Source organism: Echeneis naucrates, chromosome 8 (assembly GCF_900963305.1).
Source record: "Echeneis naucrates chromosome 8, fEcheNa1.1, whole genome shotgun sequence".
Classification (NCBI taxonomy): domain Eukaryota; kingdom Metazoa; phylum Chordata; class Actinopteri; order Carangiformes; family Echeneidae; genus Echeneis; species Echeneis naucrates.
Genome location: NC_042518.1, coordinates 9,785,897 through 9,802,682, shown reverse-complemented (window position 1 = coordinate 9,802,682; position 16,786 = coordinate 9,785,897). Strand labels below are relative to the sequence as shown.

General features: G+C 41.9%; 4 protein-coding genes across 12 annotated transcripts; 2 read left to right on the top strand and 2 right to left on the bottom strand.

Annotated features, from left to right (window-relative positions):
• Window positions 1–214: 214 nt before the first annotated feature.
• Window positions 215–7,469, top strand: crb3a (crumbs homolog 3a). The gene is made up of 4 exons (XM_029508718.1): window positions 215–490; window positions 791–983; window positions 2,539–2,597; window positions 2,688–7,469. Exons 2-4 carry the CDS (start codon window positions 845–847, stop codon window positions 2,895–2,897), a joined length of 408 nt encoding a protein of 135 aa, XP_029364578.1. The 5' UTR covers window positions 215–490; window positions 791–844; the 3' UTR covers window positions 2,898–7,469.
• On the bottom strand, window positions 5,003–8,425 carry tubb4bl (tubulin, beta 4B class IVb-like). Of its 9 annotated transcripts, none has more exons than XM_029508678.1 (5): window positions 7,700–8,425; window positions 6,732–6,840; window positions 6,454–6,564; window positions 6,016–6,364; window positions 5,003–5,541 (listed from the first exon to the last, which is right to left on the bottom strand). In XM_029508678.1, exons 1-5 carry the CDS (start codon window positions 7,754–7,756, stop codon window positions 5,307–5,309), a joined length of 861 nt encoding a protein of 286 aa, XP_029364538.1. In that variant the 5' UTR covers window positions 7,757–8,425; the 3' UTR covers window positions 5,003–5,306. The 9 variants fall into 9 exon arrangements, with proteins under 9 accessions (XP_029364538.1, XP_029364539.1, XP_029364542.1 ...); XM_029508679.1 differs by having other exon boundaries at window positions 5,003–5,546; window positions 6,048–6,364; XM_029508682.1 differs by having other exon boundaries at window positions 5,003–5,515; window positions 6,242–6,364.
• A 749-nt stretch (window positions 8,426–9,174) lies between these two features.
• LOC115047616 (nuclear factor 7, brain) lies at window positions 9,175–11,963 on the top strand. The gene is made up of 6 exons (XM_029508666.1): window positions 9,175–9,776; window positions 9,973–10,068; window positions 10,149–10,379; window positions 10,462–10,484; window positions 10,565–10,683; window positions 10,777–11,963. The coding sequence occupies exons 1-6, from the start codon at window positions 9,387–9,389 to the stop codon at window positions 11,313–11,315; spliced, it is 1,398 nt and encodes a 465-aa protein (XP_029364526.1). The 5' UTR covers window positions 9,175–9,386; the 3' UTR covers window positions 11,316–11,963.
• Window positions 11,964–12,346: 383 nt separating this feature from the next.
• On the bottom strand, window positions 12,347–13,309 carry LOC115047237 (G-protein coupled receptor 183-like). Its single transcript, XM_029508039.1, has one exon. It carries the CDS (start codon window positions 13,307–13,309, stop codon window positions 12,347–12,349), a length of 963 nt encoding a protein of 320 aa, XP_029363899.1.
• Between the last annotated feature and the right edge of the window lie 3,477 nt (window positions 13,310–16,786).

Below are 16,786 nucleotides of genomic sequence, written 5' to 3'. Positions count from 1 at the left end.
TCCAGAATATCCATTTCAGGGATTTCTTTCTTTCTTTCTTCTTTGTCTTTGGGGGGCAACCAGGGGAACCGGGTCTGTTCTGCTTCACTAAAGCTGCGTTTTTCTTCGGCTTTGTACAAAGGAGGATCTGTGTGCTCCGCTGCAGATAGATAACTGCGCCCAGGTAATGTAACACGAAACTGAACCATGTGACCAAGACTGGACGAGGAAAAAAAACTGCTTTCCATAAAACACCAACTGCCAGTGGCAGTCGATGGCAGTCTGAAGGATCTATTAATCATCTAGTCATTCATCTATCATTATTGCGAAAACCGTTGCTTTACATTGATGTCTTAAGGTGTTAACTGACTTTTTCGGCGGACTAAACCATTTGTTGCAGTTTCAGGTTTGCCAAGGTGAGGCGGAAGCAACATGGTTCATTCGTGAGGAATCAACCTGCTCCGTGTGTCTGCCGTTTTGCTTTGACCACCTGACCACAGCTGGATCACGGGTATGTGCTTATTAACTAAGTGGAAAGTTAAACTTCAAATCATTTCCCATTTTTAGTAAACACAACAAATGAGGAGGTTGAAATTTAAAGCTGCAGGCTTGTGTTTAATCCGTGATATTTATAGCTTTCATGTGGTCTGAGAAGTTTTATGGTGATTCAACATCAGGCTGAATGTGTGACTCAGTGGCTTTATGGTTTTAACTATGTCACTAAACCTCAGAGTAAAAGAGTCTATAGTGGTGAATTTTTAAAGACAAAAGCACATTTGTGTTTTCATCACTGACTATAATATGTCTTCAGCTGTTCAATCCACATAGTGAACTTTGAGGTTGATGAAATGATGGACCCAAGCTGATGACCTACTCCCAGCCTGCCCTCAGTCAGCCCAGCTGGCCACGGGTAGAGATGGCACCGTATTCGGATGTGCCGGTCCTACGTGGTGTTGTGGTCAGGAGTGTCCTACTGCTCGTACTGAGCCACAATCCAGTGTGGGGTGAGTCAGTGACCATCTCTTAATCCTCACTCCCACCTCCTTCACAGATAAAACATCCTTCTGACCACACCTACACACACATACACACTGTTAAATCTTGCAATGATAAATAAAAAAACATGTCAGGAGACATTCCAGAGCAAATCTGAAACACTAAGCACTGGCTTTTCAGCAAGTATTGAAATGAAACATTTTAAGAGAGATGTAGTGCTACATTAGAGAGAGACATATTTTTTCCCAGTCTCATCTCAGATCTTCTATTGCATGTACAGGAGACCTCTTTTTCACGCTGAGTCAGTTTTTTTTTTTTTTTTTTTGGAGGGGGGGTATGGTTGCCCCCTCCTGTGACACCCTTCTCCTCCTCTGTTATCTGTTTGTACTTTTGTCCTTGCAGAGTTTACTATTTGCACCTGTGAATGATTGACTAAGAAAACGGTCTTAGGTTTTACTTTAGTTTCCAAAATAATAATGTACTCTTTTCAGAGAGTCTTGTTGTTGTGATGCCTAAAACAAGAAAAAAAAAACAAAACAACAAAGCAGTAGATTTGAGAGTTGTGTGTTTGTGTGTTGTTTGCCTCAGCTGACTGTATAGCTGCAATGCACTCTGCATTCCTGAGCCCACCCCATCTTCATTCACTCTGCCGCTCAAGCAGTTATTGTGTACTTTCGTGTTGTCATTGTTACTAATCACATGGAATCATCCTTGGAAGTAGTCAGATGGCCATAAGCAACCTCAGTTATGTTATACGTTCCTATTTTTTCTTCTTATGTCTAAGTCACAGGGTTTAACTTAGATGTGGATGAGACACACTTTTAAAGGCAGCGATGTGTTTATAACTTTTTTTGAATTGCTGTGTTTAGGTGTGTAGGACATTGTGTTTTTCGGGGTGTGACTCATTGTTTCAGCCCAATAGTTTTTAATGACCCCCATGATGCGTGCATGTTTATGTGCACATAGGGGGAAAAGTTTAACAGTACCTTTTCTCTGTGTAATGTGTGGCTGAAGTAGCGGCTCTTTAGCTTAGTTTAGCAATACTAAACTAGAAGCAGGCAGAAAGAGCTTACTTGGTTCTGTTTGAAGGAACAATTCCGCTTCCCAGAACCTCTAAATCTTACAAATTAACATGTTGCATCTTGTTGTTCAATAAATATTTAAGCCAATGTTTAATGTCGGAGTTTAGAGACGTGTTTTACCATTTATTTTATTTTTCTCTTCTGCTTTTGGTTACCTTAAAACTGGTCTAACAAACTATTCATTCACAAAATAATATTAATTTCTTTCAATTTAGACCAGGATGCCACATAATGGCTATATGGATATATTTACTTTCCACCATTTTCTTAAACTGGTTACTTAAAAACCAGAAAAACAGAAGCCGTCCATCCTCTTCTAAAGGACCCTTAAGAATTTTTTTCGTTAATGTACAACCCCAATAGATTACCAGTAGAGTCATACACTGAATTGGCTGTAGTATGCACAGGCTTTATTAGCTTGCATTGCACAGGGTGATGTGCCTTTTAGCTAGTGTCCCTGATGCTTCTATTTGTTTTACAGGAAATACTACCACCCCTGCAAGTGACACCAATACTAACAACGCTAACACGAGTGAAAATGTGAGTGAAATGTATCACTTTTAATAAATAACATCAGGAAGTGTCCAGGTTGGTTAGACTGACACCTGCCCTGTGTTTTTCCATTTATAGGGACCCAACATTGCAGCTATCGTGGCCCCTACAGTCACTCTGGGCGTGCTGGCCATAGTCTTGGCTGTTCTTGGCTGGCTCTTCTGCGTGGTGAAAAAGAAGAGGCAGACCGAAGGGACATACAGACCCAGTGCTGAAGAGCAGTCAGGTGCGTGGAGTGTGGCAGCTCCAGATGCACTAAAGTTACCGAAGGAGGAGAGACTCATTTGAGATGCAGCTCTTTATGGTCTAACAAACACCTGGAAGGATGGAGGCTGCAAACACATGCACATTAGCGCTGGTGCAAGATGAAGCATCCTGTTTTGGGCTGATGATTGAAAGACAAATCCTTCAGGTTGAAGGTAGGACTGAGGACTACAATACAATGGCAAATCATCAAGGGCTTCAGCTTCCAGGGGATTTTAAGGCAATTAAACATTTCAGCAAGGCTCTAAACATTTCTTCTGCACATGGAAACACGAGCAGCAGTATTTTATCATGACCAATGATTTCAGTTGACTTGTTGTTTACGTTGCCTTAATACTCTACTTACTTGATTTGATTTAGTGTATAATGAAACAATGTCACTAAATCTATACAGATTCTTTACCACAAGGTTATTTAGGTCATAGACAGCTTTGATAACTCCATTGTGATTTTTGGCCCAACAATGAGTGTAATTGAACATCTTGTCACAGTGCAAAGCTCTTGATTTTATAAAACCTATCATTTGATAACAATGTTATACCCTTCAAAAACAAGCAGATCCTTACATGTCTAAGTATTCTTTAAATGATCAGACTAATTTAAAGATGCATTCCTTAAAAAAAAGCCACTTCAATAGATCAACCATGCCATGCAATCAAGCAGAGATGTTTTAGAATGCCATAGCATATTTATTAATAACTTCATCTACTAATAACATCACATTAGTATAATAGGTAGTAATAGTAGCTAAACATTACAAAAAATGTTCAAAAAGTCCTTTTCGTTTTGGTAGACATGGGCAACAAGCCAGAAATAGAGGCCTAAAAGTGTGTGAAACAAATATAAACAAGTTTCTTACTAAGTCTTTGCACAGGGAGTGTTTTAGGATGATAAAACAGAGAGGCAGATAAGCACTCATGGCTGTCAGAGTGAAAAGTTCGGTCCCTGAGAGAACTTGAGAAAGTCACTTAAACACTGGACCCATTGTTACTCTCCCTGAGATAACAGTTATCTATAATGTAGAATACATTTAGTTGTTGGTTTCATTCATCTAAAAATCTGAAACCCAAACAAGGGAATATAATTAAGCACTGATTTATATTGTTAACACGTGTTTTGTGGTTTCCATGGATTTGGTACAGTACAGCCATGTAATGTCATGAGCTTTACGGTGTATGTTAACAAATACCATCATCCAATCAAGTAATAAGTTGGTTATGCATGATATAAATTAAGCTATATGGTCCATTTTAAAGCTCAAAGTTGTAATATATGCCTTAAATCAGAGAAAACATCATGGGAAGTTTTTTTGTGTGTGTGTGTGTGTGTGTGTGTGTGTATGTGTGCTGTTTTCATCTTCTAAACTGATATTTTAAGCCGCTGATCGACTTAGTTCTGGATAAAATGTGCCGTGATTAAAAAAAATCCATCAAACCTCACACTGATAAGGGGGGCCTTTCCACACTGTAGCTAAGCCAGAGAAGGGAGAAGGCAAACACAAAATAGGAGCTGTTTTCAGTCGGCTTTTATTTTAAGAAAAACTTCTTTTCAGCAATTTTCCGCTTTACGATGAAAGCTCTGTTAGTTTTATATGCCGGGTTTAATGTATTTATGTTGTAACACTACTTTGTTCAGTGACTGTGATTTGATTTCACTAGTGGAAATTTCTATTCATTTGAGGAGATCACACAGTATTGATTGCTTTCTTTAAAATGATGATTATTAATTTTTTGATTCCTAATATGGGATTCAAACCCAAAACTACATTTTGCAAGAGTTACTAGGTGAACTTTTCATAGCTGATGAAAAGAACCTAAAAAAATGGTGATTCCACTTTAGCATTCAATATGAGTCATTATTGTTGTAAATGATCTGTTTGACCTTCAGTGTTTTTGCCACATGCTTGTGACCCTTCATTGGCTTCGTTTGATATATGAATAATTGTTTAAAGAAAACTTTTATGGATTCCAATATTCATGTTTTGACCCTTAAAATGGGTCCAACCTTTAGGTTTACAAGCATCTCCCATGTCATCTTTCAAAACACACGCTGAGGTGCTGCAAGGTCTGATGAGGTCAGATCACACATGAAATGACTCAATTAAAAGTCAGAGGCAGCAAAAGTGGCCTTTTAATCAGACTTTAATCGTCCTCCAATTTCAAGGCTTCACAGTTAAAATCACCTGCTGTTGAGTTTGGCAAGGCAATGACAGGACAGATCTAAGGGTGTCAATAATGCAGTGCATTCACAACATACAAAAACAGTTTAACCAAGAGCTTCGCTTGTATCAGTTAACATCAATGTCTAACACTAGAGCAATAGTCATCTAGGTGGTGACAGTTTTTCAGCATGGCAGGCCATTCAATTCATGAGGGTGAGGGATGAAAGGGATGGAGCTGGTTAGATGAGCTTTGGCAGCTGGGCACGGAGGTTTTAGGCGACCTCCTCCTCTCCCTCTTCCTCAAACTCGCCCTCCTCGGCAGTGGCGTCCTGGTACTGCTGGTACTCAGATACCAGGTCGTTCATGTTGCTCTCAGCCTCTGTGAACTCCATCTCATCCATGCCCTCACCAGTGTACCAGTGGAGGAAGGCCTTACGACGGAACATGGCGGTGAACTGCTCGGAGATGCGCTTGAACAGCTCCTGGATGGCTGTGCTGTTGCCAATGAAAGTGGCAGCCATCTTGAGGCCGCGTGGTGGGATGTCACAGACGGCTGTCTTCACGTTGTTCGGAATCCATTCAACAAAGTAGCTGCTGTTCTTGTTCTGCACATTCAACATCTGCTCATCCACCTCCTTCATCGACATGCGGCCCCTGAACACTGCGGCCACGGTGAGGTAGCGGCCGTGACGTGGGTCGCAGGCAGCCATCATGTTCTTGGCATCAAACATTTGCTGGGTGAGCTCAGGCACAGACAGAGAGCGGTACTGCTGGCTGCCCCTGCTGGTGAGGGGGGCAAAGCCTGGCATGAAGAAGTGGAGACGGGGGAAGGGCACCATGTTGACAGCCAGTTTACGGAGATCAGCGTTGAGCTGTCCAGGGAAGCGCAGACAGGTGGTCACGCCGCTCATTGTGGCAGACACCAAATGGTTAAGGTCTCCATAGGTAGGGGTGGTGAGTTTAAGTGTACGGAAGCAGATATCATACAGAGCTTCATTGTCAATGCAGTAGGTTTCGTCGGTGTTCTCTACCAGCTGATGGACAGAGAGGGTGGCGTTGTAGGGCTCCACCACAGTATCGGACACTTTAGGGGAGGGCACCACACTGAAGGTGTTCATGATGCGATCAGGGTACTCTTCACGAATTTTGCTGATGAGCAGGGTGCCCATGCCAGAGCCAGTGCCACCGCCCAGCGAGTGAGTGAGCTGGAAGCCCTGAAGGCAATCACAGCTCTCAGCCTCTTTCCTCACTACATCCAGGACAGAGTCCACCAGCTCGGCCCCCTCAGTGTAGTGGCCTTTGGCCCAGTTGTTTCCAGCTCCACTTTGGCCTGAAGTCAAGATTGTTAAGATTTCATATGATGATGGAGAAAACTGTGGTAATCAGTGACTGCATCGTTACTTAATTCCCGTATCTTACCAAAGACAAAATTGTCAGGCCTGAAGATCTGCCCAAAGGGACCAGATCGGACTGAATCCATTGTACCAGGCTCCAGATCCACCAAGATGGCTCTGGGTACGTACTTTCCACCTGAAATTAAGCAAAAGGGATCCATGGTTTCCTGCTTGTTAAGCATAATGTTTGTAATGTAACAGACAAATGAGCATGCAAATGAATTTCTAAAGTGGGAAAGCTCTAGAACGGGGGGGGGTGACACTGCACTTCATGTTACATGTATACTTGTACTTGTACTTTACCTGTGGCCTCATTGTAATAGACGCTGATCCTGTCTAGCTGGAGATCACTGTCTCCATGGTAGGTACCAGTGGGATCAATTCCATGCTCATCGCTGATCACCTCCCAAAACTGAGAAAAACAAACAGGTGTGGTTGTAGAGGAGTGAGATCATCTCGCCCCAAGGCAAAACATAATAAATGGACAATGTGTTGTGATGAAAATAGGTACCATGCCTAAAACAAGTGTATAGAAAGCTATCTATATATATTTTTTTTATCCATTTCGTTCTGTGGTTAAATGCAGACACAATTTGAAATGCAGGAGTAATCAGGCAGATGGGAATAATCCCATAAGGAGCAGGGTCTTCGATGCTATTAGATCACATTATGGTATTAAGCATTAAGAGCTTATACCTACCAAAAATAATCACCACTGTTAAAATGCAAAATGGTGAATTTAAGATGCTTAGAACAAACCCCACAAACTGGCTCCTGAAGAAATGATAGGTAAAAAATAGGTCACAAATGTGAAGGGGGAGGGGAGGCTGCCCCTTCAGAGACATAAGGTTACATTTCTACTACAGTCCATCGTTTATAAAAGCGCCTGCAAAAAATACACATACAAGGCCAATTTTGTTTGCAGCCGTTTTTTTTTTGTTTTGTTTGGCATAAATCTCTGTGTATTGCACAAATCAACGTGCATGGATTCTGAGAGCAAGTGTAGGTTATCACAGATAAAATGAACGCCTGTAAGTCCGATTTTAATGTTTTGTTATGTGTGTGTGGGTTTTTTGTTTGTTTTTTTTTCATCTCCTTAATTTGCACTGAGCTTTAACAGGGAAGAGACACCGCATTGGGTTCCTTCTAGAAAATTCCTGGAGGATGGATTAGAGAGTTCCTATCAACGCTACCACCGACGTGCTCCTGCCTGAATGCCTGCACCCTGCAAGTCCCCCGCACCCGAGCAGAGAGAGAGAGAAAGGGAATACCTTGGCTCCGATCTGGTTTCCGCACTGACCGGCCTGCAAGTGCACAATTTCGCGCATTTTGGACCGATTGATACGAGGATGATCGGGCTGCAGGCGTGAATCCGAGCGGTGGCGGGGATCGACAGGATGAGCAGGCTCCTCTTGGCGATGGTCCGGGATTTGTTGCGCCGCCTCTGAGAGCGTCTACTGGGCTGAATCGGTGGTGCAACTTGACGTCATCGCCATGGCAACCAAAGACCGGAGGAGAGAGGGAGGAACCGACATCCGTGGAAATGGGGGATAGGATGCGAGGAGCTGCATCAGGCACCAGTCAGATTCTCATTATTCTCCCGGTCCCAGTGCACCTACACGCTGTAGCATCAAGGTCGCTGCTGTCTGACCCACTGATGCATCATGACTTCGTTATTTCCGTGTTTAACACACAGCACCATTAGAAAAGCTAATCAAGGCTGGAATCTCTTCATTTCATTATGAGGATTCTTTCGGTGCCATGTACGATGAAACCTTTAGATGGTCAGCGGTTGGGACACATTAGACCAAGCTCGGCCTGCCAGGGAGCCAACACCTTTCTTTAGTGTTGCCTTTCATTGCCGTATTGAGACTACACTCAAAATTGGACGTGCAAGATGTTGACATGCTCGTGAGTTACATAAGAAGAAGACAATTCAAAATAAGTGTGGAGGTTGGCACATGAAGGTGAATGTAATCGATATAACAGTTTGTACTTTGCATGTTAACTTTGTATAAGTGTCTGCAATGGGAAAATGTAATGTAATTAAAGCTGATTCATGCCCATGAAGTTTGCATTTTTTTTTTTCTTTCTCCATTAAGCCGCTTTTAAAGTACAACTGGTTGGCATGGCTATCTGTTTAGTTGAAAAGAAACCAGTACTGTCAAGGAGAACCTTATTGACTTGAAGGCAGATACTTTACTGTACTTTACTTTGAATGTGCACACACACATTCAGAAACAAGAACAAATCTAAAATTATATCACTATTCCAAAAGCTTGTCACACAAGCTGCACCCACACATCTCCAGACTCACCAGAATTCATCTTTCAGATTAGAGGTCCTGCGCGCTCTTTAATCTATTTTTGGCTGCAACATATTTAGCATTCTACAATTCTTGGATTGCGGTCTGCTTCTGGATCTTCACACATGATCAAGATACAAACATATTTTTGACAAAATGCATACTGCACATGCTGAAAAAGCCTACATGTTATCTATGATACAGTACATTATAATGGTTGCTTTGGTGAAATCCTCTCTGACTGTTGTGAGCTGAGTTGTGTTTTCACCTGACTGTCTTGGATTTGTGCCATGGATTGTTCACATGGATGACATTTGTGAAACATATTATGGTCATATCCTGAATGATTGCATTCCAAAACATGCAGTGAGTTACTAACCGGTTTCAAGCAATTCAACAACTGACCAATAGGGTTTTGTTTCCTGTCTCCCTGCTCTGCTGCATACTGTGTTTTTCACACCACCGCATGATTTAAGTTACTCGCTCAGAAGTCACAGGAAAACCAAGAGCATTTACTGCTTTGTGTTAAGAACAATGGCGATATAGTTAGCGCTCTCTGAAGATTGCTGGAACATTACTGCCTGGCCGAAGAGTCATTAAGGACTTCTGCTGCTTTGAACTGTGGATTTTACTTGCCTGTAAGTGCCAAGATAATGATCATGTCACTACCCGAGGAGGACCTGATGTGCCCTGTGTGCTGTGACATCTTTGCAGACCCCGTGTTGCTGTCATGTAGCCACAGCTTTTGCAGGACCTGTCTGAAGCGTTGTTGGGACACTGGGTCACGTGAATGTCCCATATGCAGGAAAAAAGCCCCCAAGTCCAGTCCGCTGTCCAATTTGGCTCTAAAAAATATCTGTGAGTCTGCTCTGAGGGGGCAAAGTGAGCGAGGGGAGGGGAGGATCAACTGCAGTCTACACGGCGAGAAGCTGAAACTGTTCTGTCAGGTGGACAAACAGCCAATTTGTGTGGTGTGTCAGTCCTCTAAACTGCACAAAACCCACGACTGCTCGCCTATCGAAGAGGCAATAATGAACTGCAAGGTAAGGGAACAAAACAGCGAGACAACTTATGTGGTACACCAGCTTGCTGAAGCGACTGTTAACGTCAGGTATGTAAAGTAACACCTAAAGGTAGAATGCTGTCTCTCAAGTTTGGTGCTACCTTTTGACAGTAAACACAGGCCATGCTGAAAGCTTTGCGATACAATTCACTGACCGAAGATTCCTTGACTTTCAGGACGAACTTGCTTTATCACTTAAAGTCTTGCAAGACAAAGTGGACAACCTCAAACAGATTCAAAGGACTTCTACCGACATGTCCAAGTACATCAAGGTAACGTGTGGTGACATGACAGGTCTTAGGCTGTTTCTTATGAATAAGAAGAAGTCAGACTTTGCAATGATCTCTTTCAGTCTCAGGCGCTGGAAACACAGCGGCGGATCAAGAGTCAGTTCAAGCAGCTTCATCAGGTCCTCTGCCAAGAGGAGTCGGCCAGATTAGCAGCTGTGAAAAAGGAGGAGGAAGAGAAGATAGCAGTCATTAAGGATAAAATGAAAGAACTTTCTGCAGAGGTTTTGTCCCTCACAGACACCATTTCAGTCATACAGGAGCAGCTGAAAGAGGAAGACTTAGTTTTGCTGAAGGTTTGAACCGACTCATTATTTAAAGTTTTTAAGTACCGTTTCTAAAGATTTCCCACATTGACAATTTTTTTTTCTTTACCAGAATTTTAAAGTCACTCAGGACAGGTAGGTTAACAAAATCATGTTCATACTTAAGTTTGTGTCAGCTACGATGTTTTCCAATTGCAGCATATCTGTTGTCACAGAGGCAATAGCATGGTGCTCGGTTCTAACGACACGTCTGGATTACTGATGGACGTTACCAACCATCTCTGCAACCTGAAGTATAGAGTCTGGGAGAAAATGCTGGATTACATTGACTACAGTGAGAAGGAGATTCATTTTCTTGACTTTGTAACCGCACAAAAACCTCATTCTTTGCTGTTTTGATCTGTGTGACTGACGAATTGTCTTTCAGCTCCGGTGATCTTGGACCCAAACACAGCACACCCTTGCCTCATCCTGTCCGAGAACCTTACTTCCCTCCACTACTCAAAGCAGCCCAGCAGTTGCCCTGACAATCCAGAGCGCTTCCACATCAGTGCAGAAGTGGTGGCCATGACCCCACTTGGATCAGGAAGTCACCACTGGGTTGTAGAAACAGGAAATAATCAGGACTGGCTCCTGGGCGTGGCCTTATTGTCCGTACCAAGGAACACTGAGACTGAAGCTCGCCCTGAAAATGGCTTCTGGACTTTGTGTTTTCGAGATGGAGAGTTCAGGGCCATGACCTCCCCACCAACCCGTCTGACGCTGTCAAGAATACCCAAACAAATCAAAGTGCAGTTGGATTACAACAAAGGGATGGTGTCTTTTTTTCACCCTGTGGACAATACAGTCATTTTTACATTTACGCACACATTCACAGAAACTTTACTTCCATACTTTTACACACAGAGCAGCCACCCATTGAAAATAATGCCCGAGAAAGTTCTGAACACAATACTACGCCAATAACAAAGTCATTTATCAAAAATATCTTCACATACCTTACTAAACCTCTTAGATTTTTATGGATACAAGACTTAGTATGAAGTATCGACCGGGTGACATGCAATATGTCAACAACATAAGCAAATTAGCAAATTGCTTTTTTTTTTTTTTTTAACTTTAGTTTTTGTACAGATTAAAGAACACTATAAAATATATCAAAGAGCTGAGCTTTAGAGCTGAGCTCAGCTAGAAGTGTGTCACCTATATCCAGTTTCCAGTCTTAATGGTAAGATACACAGCTTTGAGAGATCAAATCATATCAATCTTTCATCTGACTTTTAACGACTGAGCAAATGAGCATATTTCTTAAAAAGTGTTAAACAACTCTCACAAAATCTGATTTCTTGCTAAAATAAACTGGATTAGCCTGTACAGTGTAAGAGACCTATGGTTCCTGCAATCACAAATTTATTTATTCATGTCATTCAGCCTATAATGAAATGTATTGGCACAGGATTCATGGTTGGTTTAGATATTGTCTTATCACATTTTCTACTGATGATACAATGAAACCATTCAGGTTTGAGTCGGTGAAGATCAACCTTTTGACAAAGTCGATGTTACATTTCACTTGACACAAACACTTGCATCAATAAAAGTGAAAGAATACAGGTCAGAAGGTGCTTTGAGGTTTTTATACTGGTGATGTTTATTTCCCTCTCTCTTACACATGATGGCGCCAAAACCAAACAAAAATTTTCAACGTGCTCAATTCCAGTAAACACGACTGCTTCAAAACAAGTTGAAAATAAATTTCCAGAACACGTAGTTTATGAAAGAATAAAATTTAAAATGTAGCTTTTCCACATCTCTCCTTATTACGGTGGCATATCTTAGCCCATATGTATGTATTTTTTTCAGCAATAAAACAACATGCTGTGCCTGAAGTGAGTTTTAATAATCACTAATCACATATTTAAAAAAGGTGGACAAAAACAGAAATATATAAATAAACATGAATTTGCAGCTAGTTATATATGTATAGTACGCAGAACTCAGACATTCTGTTTTTGTGCAGGTGGAGTCTTTCCTGCAGAGACACAGGAGCAGCACCTCTTAACGCAGGTGTCTGAGAGGAATGGTGCTTTCTCCTGGCGAGATAAGTAAACAAGTGGCTGGATGGTGCTGCTTATATTAAGGAAGGCAAAGCCAACGGGCTGCACGTAACAGCGAAACGCATCAGGGGTATAGATGTCCTCAAAGGGGAACAGTGCCACAGGTGGCAGGTAATTAAACACAATGATACAAAGGATAGACAGAACCATCTTGAAGGCCTTCTTCTTCATGGGGTGCATCTCATCTTTCCCTGCCCCCCGGGACCTCTTCAGGGCCCACAGGATGCTAGCGTTACACACAACCATCCATGTAAATGTCGCCAGGACTTCACAGGTGAACACCTTCTCAAAGTTGGGGAGGCCTCCCACAGTCTTTGCCGCTGAATAGGCAAAGGTGAGACAGAATACCAGCAGCGAGAGGCCCAGCCTGTACTTAATGTTTTTGAGCTGCCCAAATAGAATCGGAAAGAGCACAGCCACGAAGCGATCCAGGCAGATACAGGAGAGAAACAGTGGGCCACTGGTGTCTTTCACGCCGTAGGAGAACTTAATGGCAGACCACACCGCTTTGCTCTGCCAGTGGTAAAGGTTAAGGAGGATGATGGGGGGGATGGAACTAAAATAAGCATCCATGAAGGCCAGACAGCCCAAGAATATGTCCGAGGTGGAGGGCTCTTTGCGATTGCGGACAAGGACTGTAATGACAAGTAAATTGGCAGGGAATCCCACAAGGACATTAATGCACTGCAAGGTCAGGTCAAACAGAATGCCCTCCACCTGATGATCGCACCCATCAAACACGCTGAAGGGTTTTCCTGTGGCATTGGTGTAACCCGTGGTATTGAGCGGGAGTTGAGTTGGGAAGGAGGTCGTGTTGAGAGGTGAAGACAGATTTGTCTCCATGTTTTTACAGCTGCAGAAAACAGAGAGCTGATGGGAGAAGGATAAGAATAGAAGTGAAAAAAACACTTGACCAACCGAGCATCCTTAACTCATAAATCCAAGTGTTTATTAAGGAAAGCCATACTTAATCTTGTTTTCTCTCAGTACAAACGCACCATCTGTATCATGTCCAAAACACATCTTTTAATTTGTGTCTTGTTTCTAATCTACTGAGGAGTTAATCCCCGAAAGAGTTTAATTAGTTGCAGGGTCAAATAAGACTGTTCCCAGAGAGCAAAGACACATTACAAACACCGTCAGGGCTTCTCCTCAGGCTGTTATCTTGTTGTTGTGTCTGTGTGGACTCTCCTCTGAGAAACTGTAACTCCCCACATGAAAGGACATCTAAATTACTTAAGGGATTCATGATAAAACCACCACCCTTTTGCAGCAGAATAAAAGGGCAGCCATTCCCAAATGAAAATGGCAAAGTTCATATTCTGCACGTAGACAACCGCTGAAGACTTGCTTTTGGTGGGGGCTATGGAAATTTGCTGGATTTCTTAAAAAGCCTCCTTCTGACACATTTAATTTCTGACCAGAGATGATTTCTCACCAAAAAAGGATTACAACCTGGAAAATGAATTTAATAATGGCTGAATTGATGGGAAAAACAACTGCAGACAGATGGGAAGCCTTGTGGCGGCTATTCTTTTTTTTTCTTTTTTTTTCTTAATGCTGACCCTAAATGTCAGGTACTGCTGTGGGCTTGGGGACCTTATAAAACAGCTACACAGCTGATTTGCATGACGGCGGACACCTGAACCCTCCCAGCGCCACTGCCACTCTCCCCCCTGCTGAGTGGCCTGTTGAAGCCAGAGGCTGTGATCGTTCTTTGTACAATCATCAACGGACCTGCTCTGGTTTAACATGGACCTTTATTCCCTGTGCTCCCTTGGTGGATGGTGTTTCACACCTCCATCTTGTTCTGGCTCTACCTCGGGCCACAAACTCTCCTGAGGGACTAATCACACTGATAGAGGGACGAGAAAGATGCGTCTCCCTGGATATAAGAGACAAATGTGTCTCAAATGTGTTTTTCTTCAGGTATATCTACTGAAAACGAAATAAATATTACGGAATATTTAAAGCCATTTTGGAAAGTTTAATCAGCTGTTGAATACCCTGCAGTGTCAACTGTTTTACATGTATTCTGAAAAATGTTCAAAGCGAAATCAGTTTCATTGAAGTGTTTTTAGCAATTTATCAATTGATTAATGACAATAAAATATATATTAAACTTCCTATCCCGTTCTTGGGGCTCCTGTCATTTATGCACATGGGGCATTTCACTGCTCTTATAACTGTTTTATTTAAAACATTAAGCAGATGTTAAATGTATCAAATTACAGTATAGATGGTGTAACAAATACAAGAGCACCTTTGGAGGAAAAAAAAAGACATTTAATTCTTCAATCCTCTAGATTTCCTATTGAATATAGCAATTGGATGTATACATATTTGAGATAGCACTCTGATTTGGAGTTATAGGGATAAACTTGCTTGAATTCAATTCATAATTTAAATTCCCTCCTTCATATCAACAAATTGTGCAAAAAGTGCATTACTGTCAGTAAGTATGATAATTGTAATGCCACGTGAACAGAGATAAGAAATTCACAATTAGGCGGTCCTGCGGTTCATGTCTTGACTGAAATACATTGACGTAAGACTGACCTGTAAAGCTTTTGTAAAAATTAAAATGGTATTTCTCTTACTCACCAGTCTGGAAATATGTGTAGCAAGTTTGATGGGAAATGTCAGGATGTGTTTCAGGGACTCATTTATAAATTCTTTGACGCTGACCAGGAGGGGAGGATCTCCTGCTATTTTCAACATCATGGGGGAACAGTGACTCTTCCAGTTGAGCACAGTTTTTCCAGATGTCTTCAGGTGCCCTGAGCAGCAGTGCGTAGAAATAAAATCATGTGCAGGGCCATGAAGATCTGGCACTAACTTATTCCAGAAGGTTATAAATGTGTCAGTCTGGGATTCATATGAGGTTTCAGGAGGCATCAGTAGCAGTCTGGTGATGCTGTGGGCTTCCTGGAATTCAGTGTGTCATCCTGAATTCAGACCAGTTACTGGAGACAAATAAACAAGAACAATATCATCAGTTAGACAGCAAATGCCACTGGCCATGGGCTTATTTGGTTTCAGTGCATTTTCATCACTCGGACACAAAATAAAAGCCTTTGTCTGTCACGGTACTTTGAGTGCAGCATGTGAAGATGCCACCTGAAGTGTTCATCACTCAACAACTGCAGGAGGGAAAAAGGCTCCTCTTGTAAGTGTTAAAAGTCAGCATGTGAGTATGCATCACTGTGTATTGGGGATTACTCTTTCACAGAGTGCTTAGCTGTGTTTGAGTCTTTGCTAGGGTGGGTGTTGGGTGGTTGTTCTGTTTCCATCTGAAAACAAAGACAAACCCCCTGTTCATCTCTGGTGGATTATCAGAGAGACAGCGAGAGGAAGATGCACGGTGGTGTGATTCAGCTGCCATATCTCTTTGCGCTCCAGGGGGGCAGTAGCAGTCTGTACTTCATGTTAGATATTTGACAAGGACCGCAGCGTCTCACTACAAGTAGGGATTAGGCAAGACTTGCTATTTTTATTGCATTAGTGTCTTCACAATGAGTCTGAGATGAGTCTGAGACTGCAGTCTGAGAAGTCTGCAGTCTCCCAGAGACGTTCCATAATTTGGCACAAAGATTTTTTGAAATGATTTTTTTTTTACCTATGATCCCTCAGTTTAGCACATTATATTCTTTAGCTCTTCTTTTTCTAATTAAATGATCAACTCAGCATGTTTTTCTGGTGTGCGTTGTTGTCACAAACAAATTAAAGGATTAAATAAATAAGACAGACAATTCATGAAATGTATCCGTGGATAAATCTACCACAATCTGATATTTTTAAGATTAAATCAAGAAGAATATATTTCTAAAAGAAGCCAGAGGAACAAAGGATGCATTCTGGGCTGCTTCACTGACTCGTATAATTGTAGCAGAGTTGAGTCACATCTTACATAAACACACAAAACCACACTGTGAGGAAATCTCGCCTCTTTTTTTTATTTTTTTATTTCCTGTCCCAAATGCACTAATGTTGGTGAAAGGGCACTACTGCAAGAGGTAATGCAAGTAGTATCAGGGGTCAAGGCTCAAGCATTTACATATATTTTCCTGGAGGGCCTCAAGAAGACAAAACCCAAAATTATAGCAAGATGCCATGCAGCAACCACCTGCACACCCTTGACATCTAGATTGCAGTTAAAAGGTGGAGAAAAAGACCAATCAGAGAGACCATTTGCGCAAACCATTGTTGAAATAATTTCTTTTGTTTGTCCTCCTTAAAAAATGTCTCATATTATTATTTACATTTTTTCCCACATAGCTTCCTACAGAGATTTGCCTCCATTTTGATTAATGTGGAGAG

What these genes read in the sequence shown, in the direction of transcription:
- crb3a (XM_029508718.1), top strand. Translation starts at nt 845, where the DNA reads ATGACCTACTCCCAGCCTGCCCTCAGTCAGCCCAGCTGGCCACGGGTA. An exon ending in GAGCCACAATCCAGTGTGGG is followed by an intron (nt 984 to 2,538) that starts GTGAGTCAGTGA and finishes TTTGTTTTACAG; the next exon opens with GAAATACTACCACCCCTGCA. An exon ending in ACGCTAACACGAGTGAAAAT is followed by an intron (nt 2,598 to 2,687) that starts GTGAGTGAAATG and finishes TTCCATTTATAG; the next exon opens with GGACCCAACATTGCAGCTAT.
- tubb4bl (XM_029508675.1), bottom strand. Translation starts at nt 7,756, where the DNA reads ATGCGCGAAATTGTGCACTTGCAGGCCGGTCAGTGCGGAAACCAGATC. An exon ending in GAAACCAGATCGGAGCCAAG is followed by an intron (nt 6,841 to 7,699) that starts GTATTCCCTTTC and finishes TGTTTTTCTCAG; the next exon opens with TTTTGGGAGGTGATCAGCGA. An exon ending in CAGGTAAAGTACAAGTACAA is followed by an intron (nt 6,557 to 6,714) that starts GTATACATGTAA and finishes TCAGGTGGAAAG; the next exon opens with TACGTACCCAGAGCCATCTT.
- LOC115047616 (XM_029508666.1), top strand. Translation starts at nt 9,387, where the DNA reads ATGATCATGTCACTACCCGAGGAGGACCTGATGTGCCCTGTGTGCTGT. An exon ending in AAGACTTAGTTTTGCTGAAG is followed by an intron (nt 10,380 to 10,461) that starts GTTTGAACCGAC and finishes TTTCTTTACCAG; the next exon opens with AATTTTAAAGTCACTCAGGA. An exon ending in TTTAAAGTCACTCAGGACAG is followed by an intron (nt 10,485 to 10,564) that starts GTAGGTTAACAA and finishes CTGTTGTCACAG; the next exon opens with AGGCAATAGCATGGTGCTCG.
- LOC115047237 (XM_029508039.1), bottom strand. Translation starts at nt 13,309, where the DNA reads ATGGAGACAAATCTGTCTTCACCTCTCAACACGACCTCCTTCCCAACT.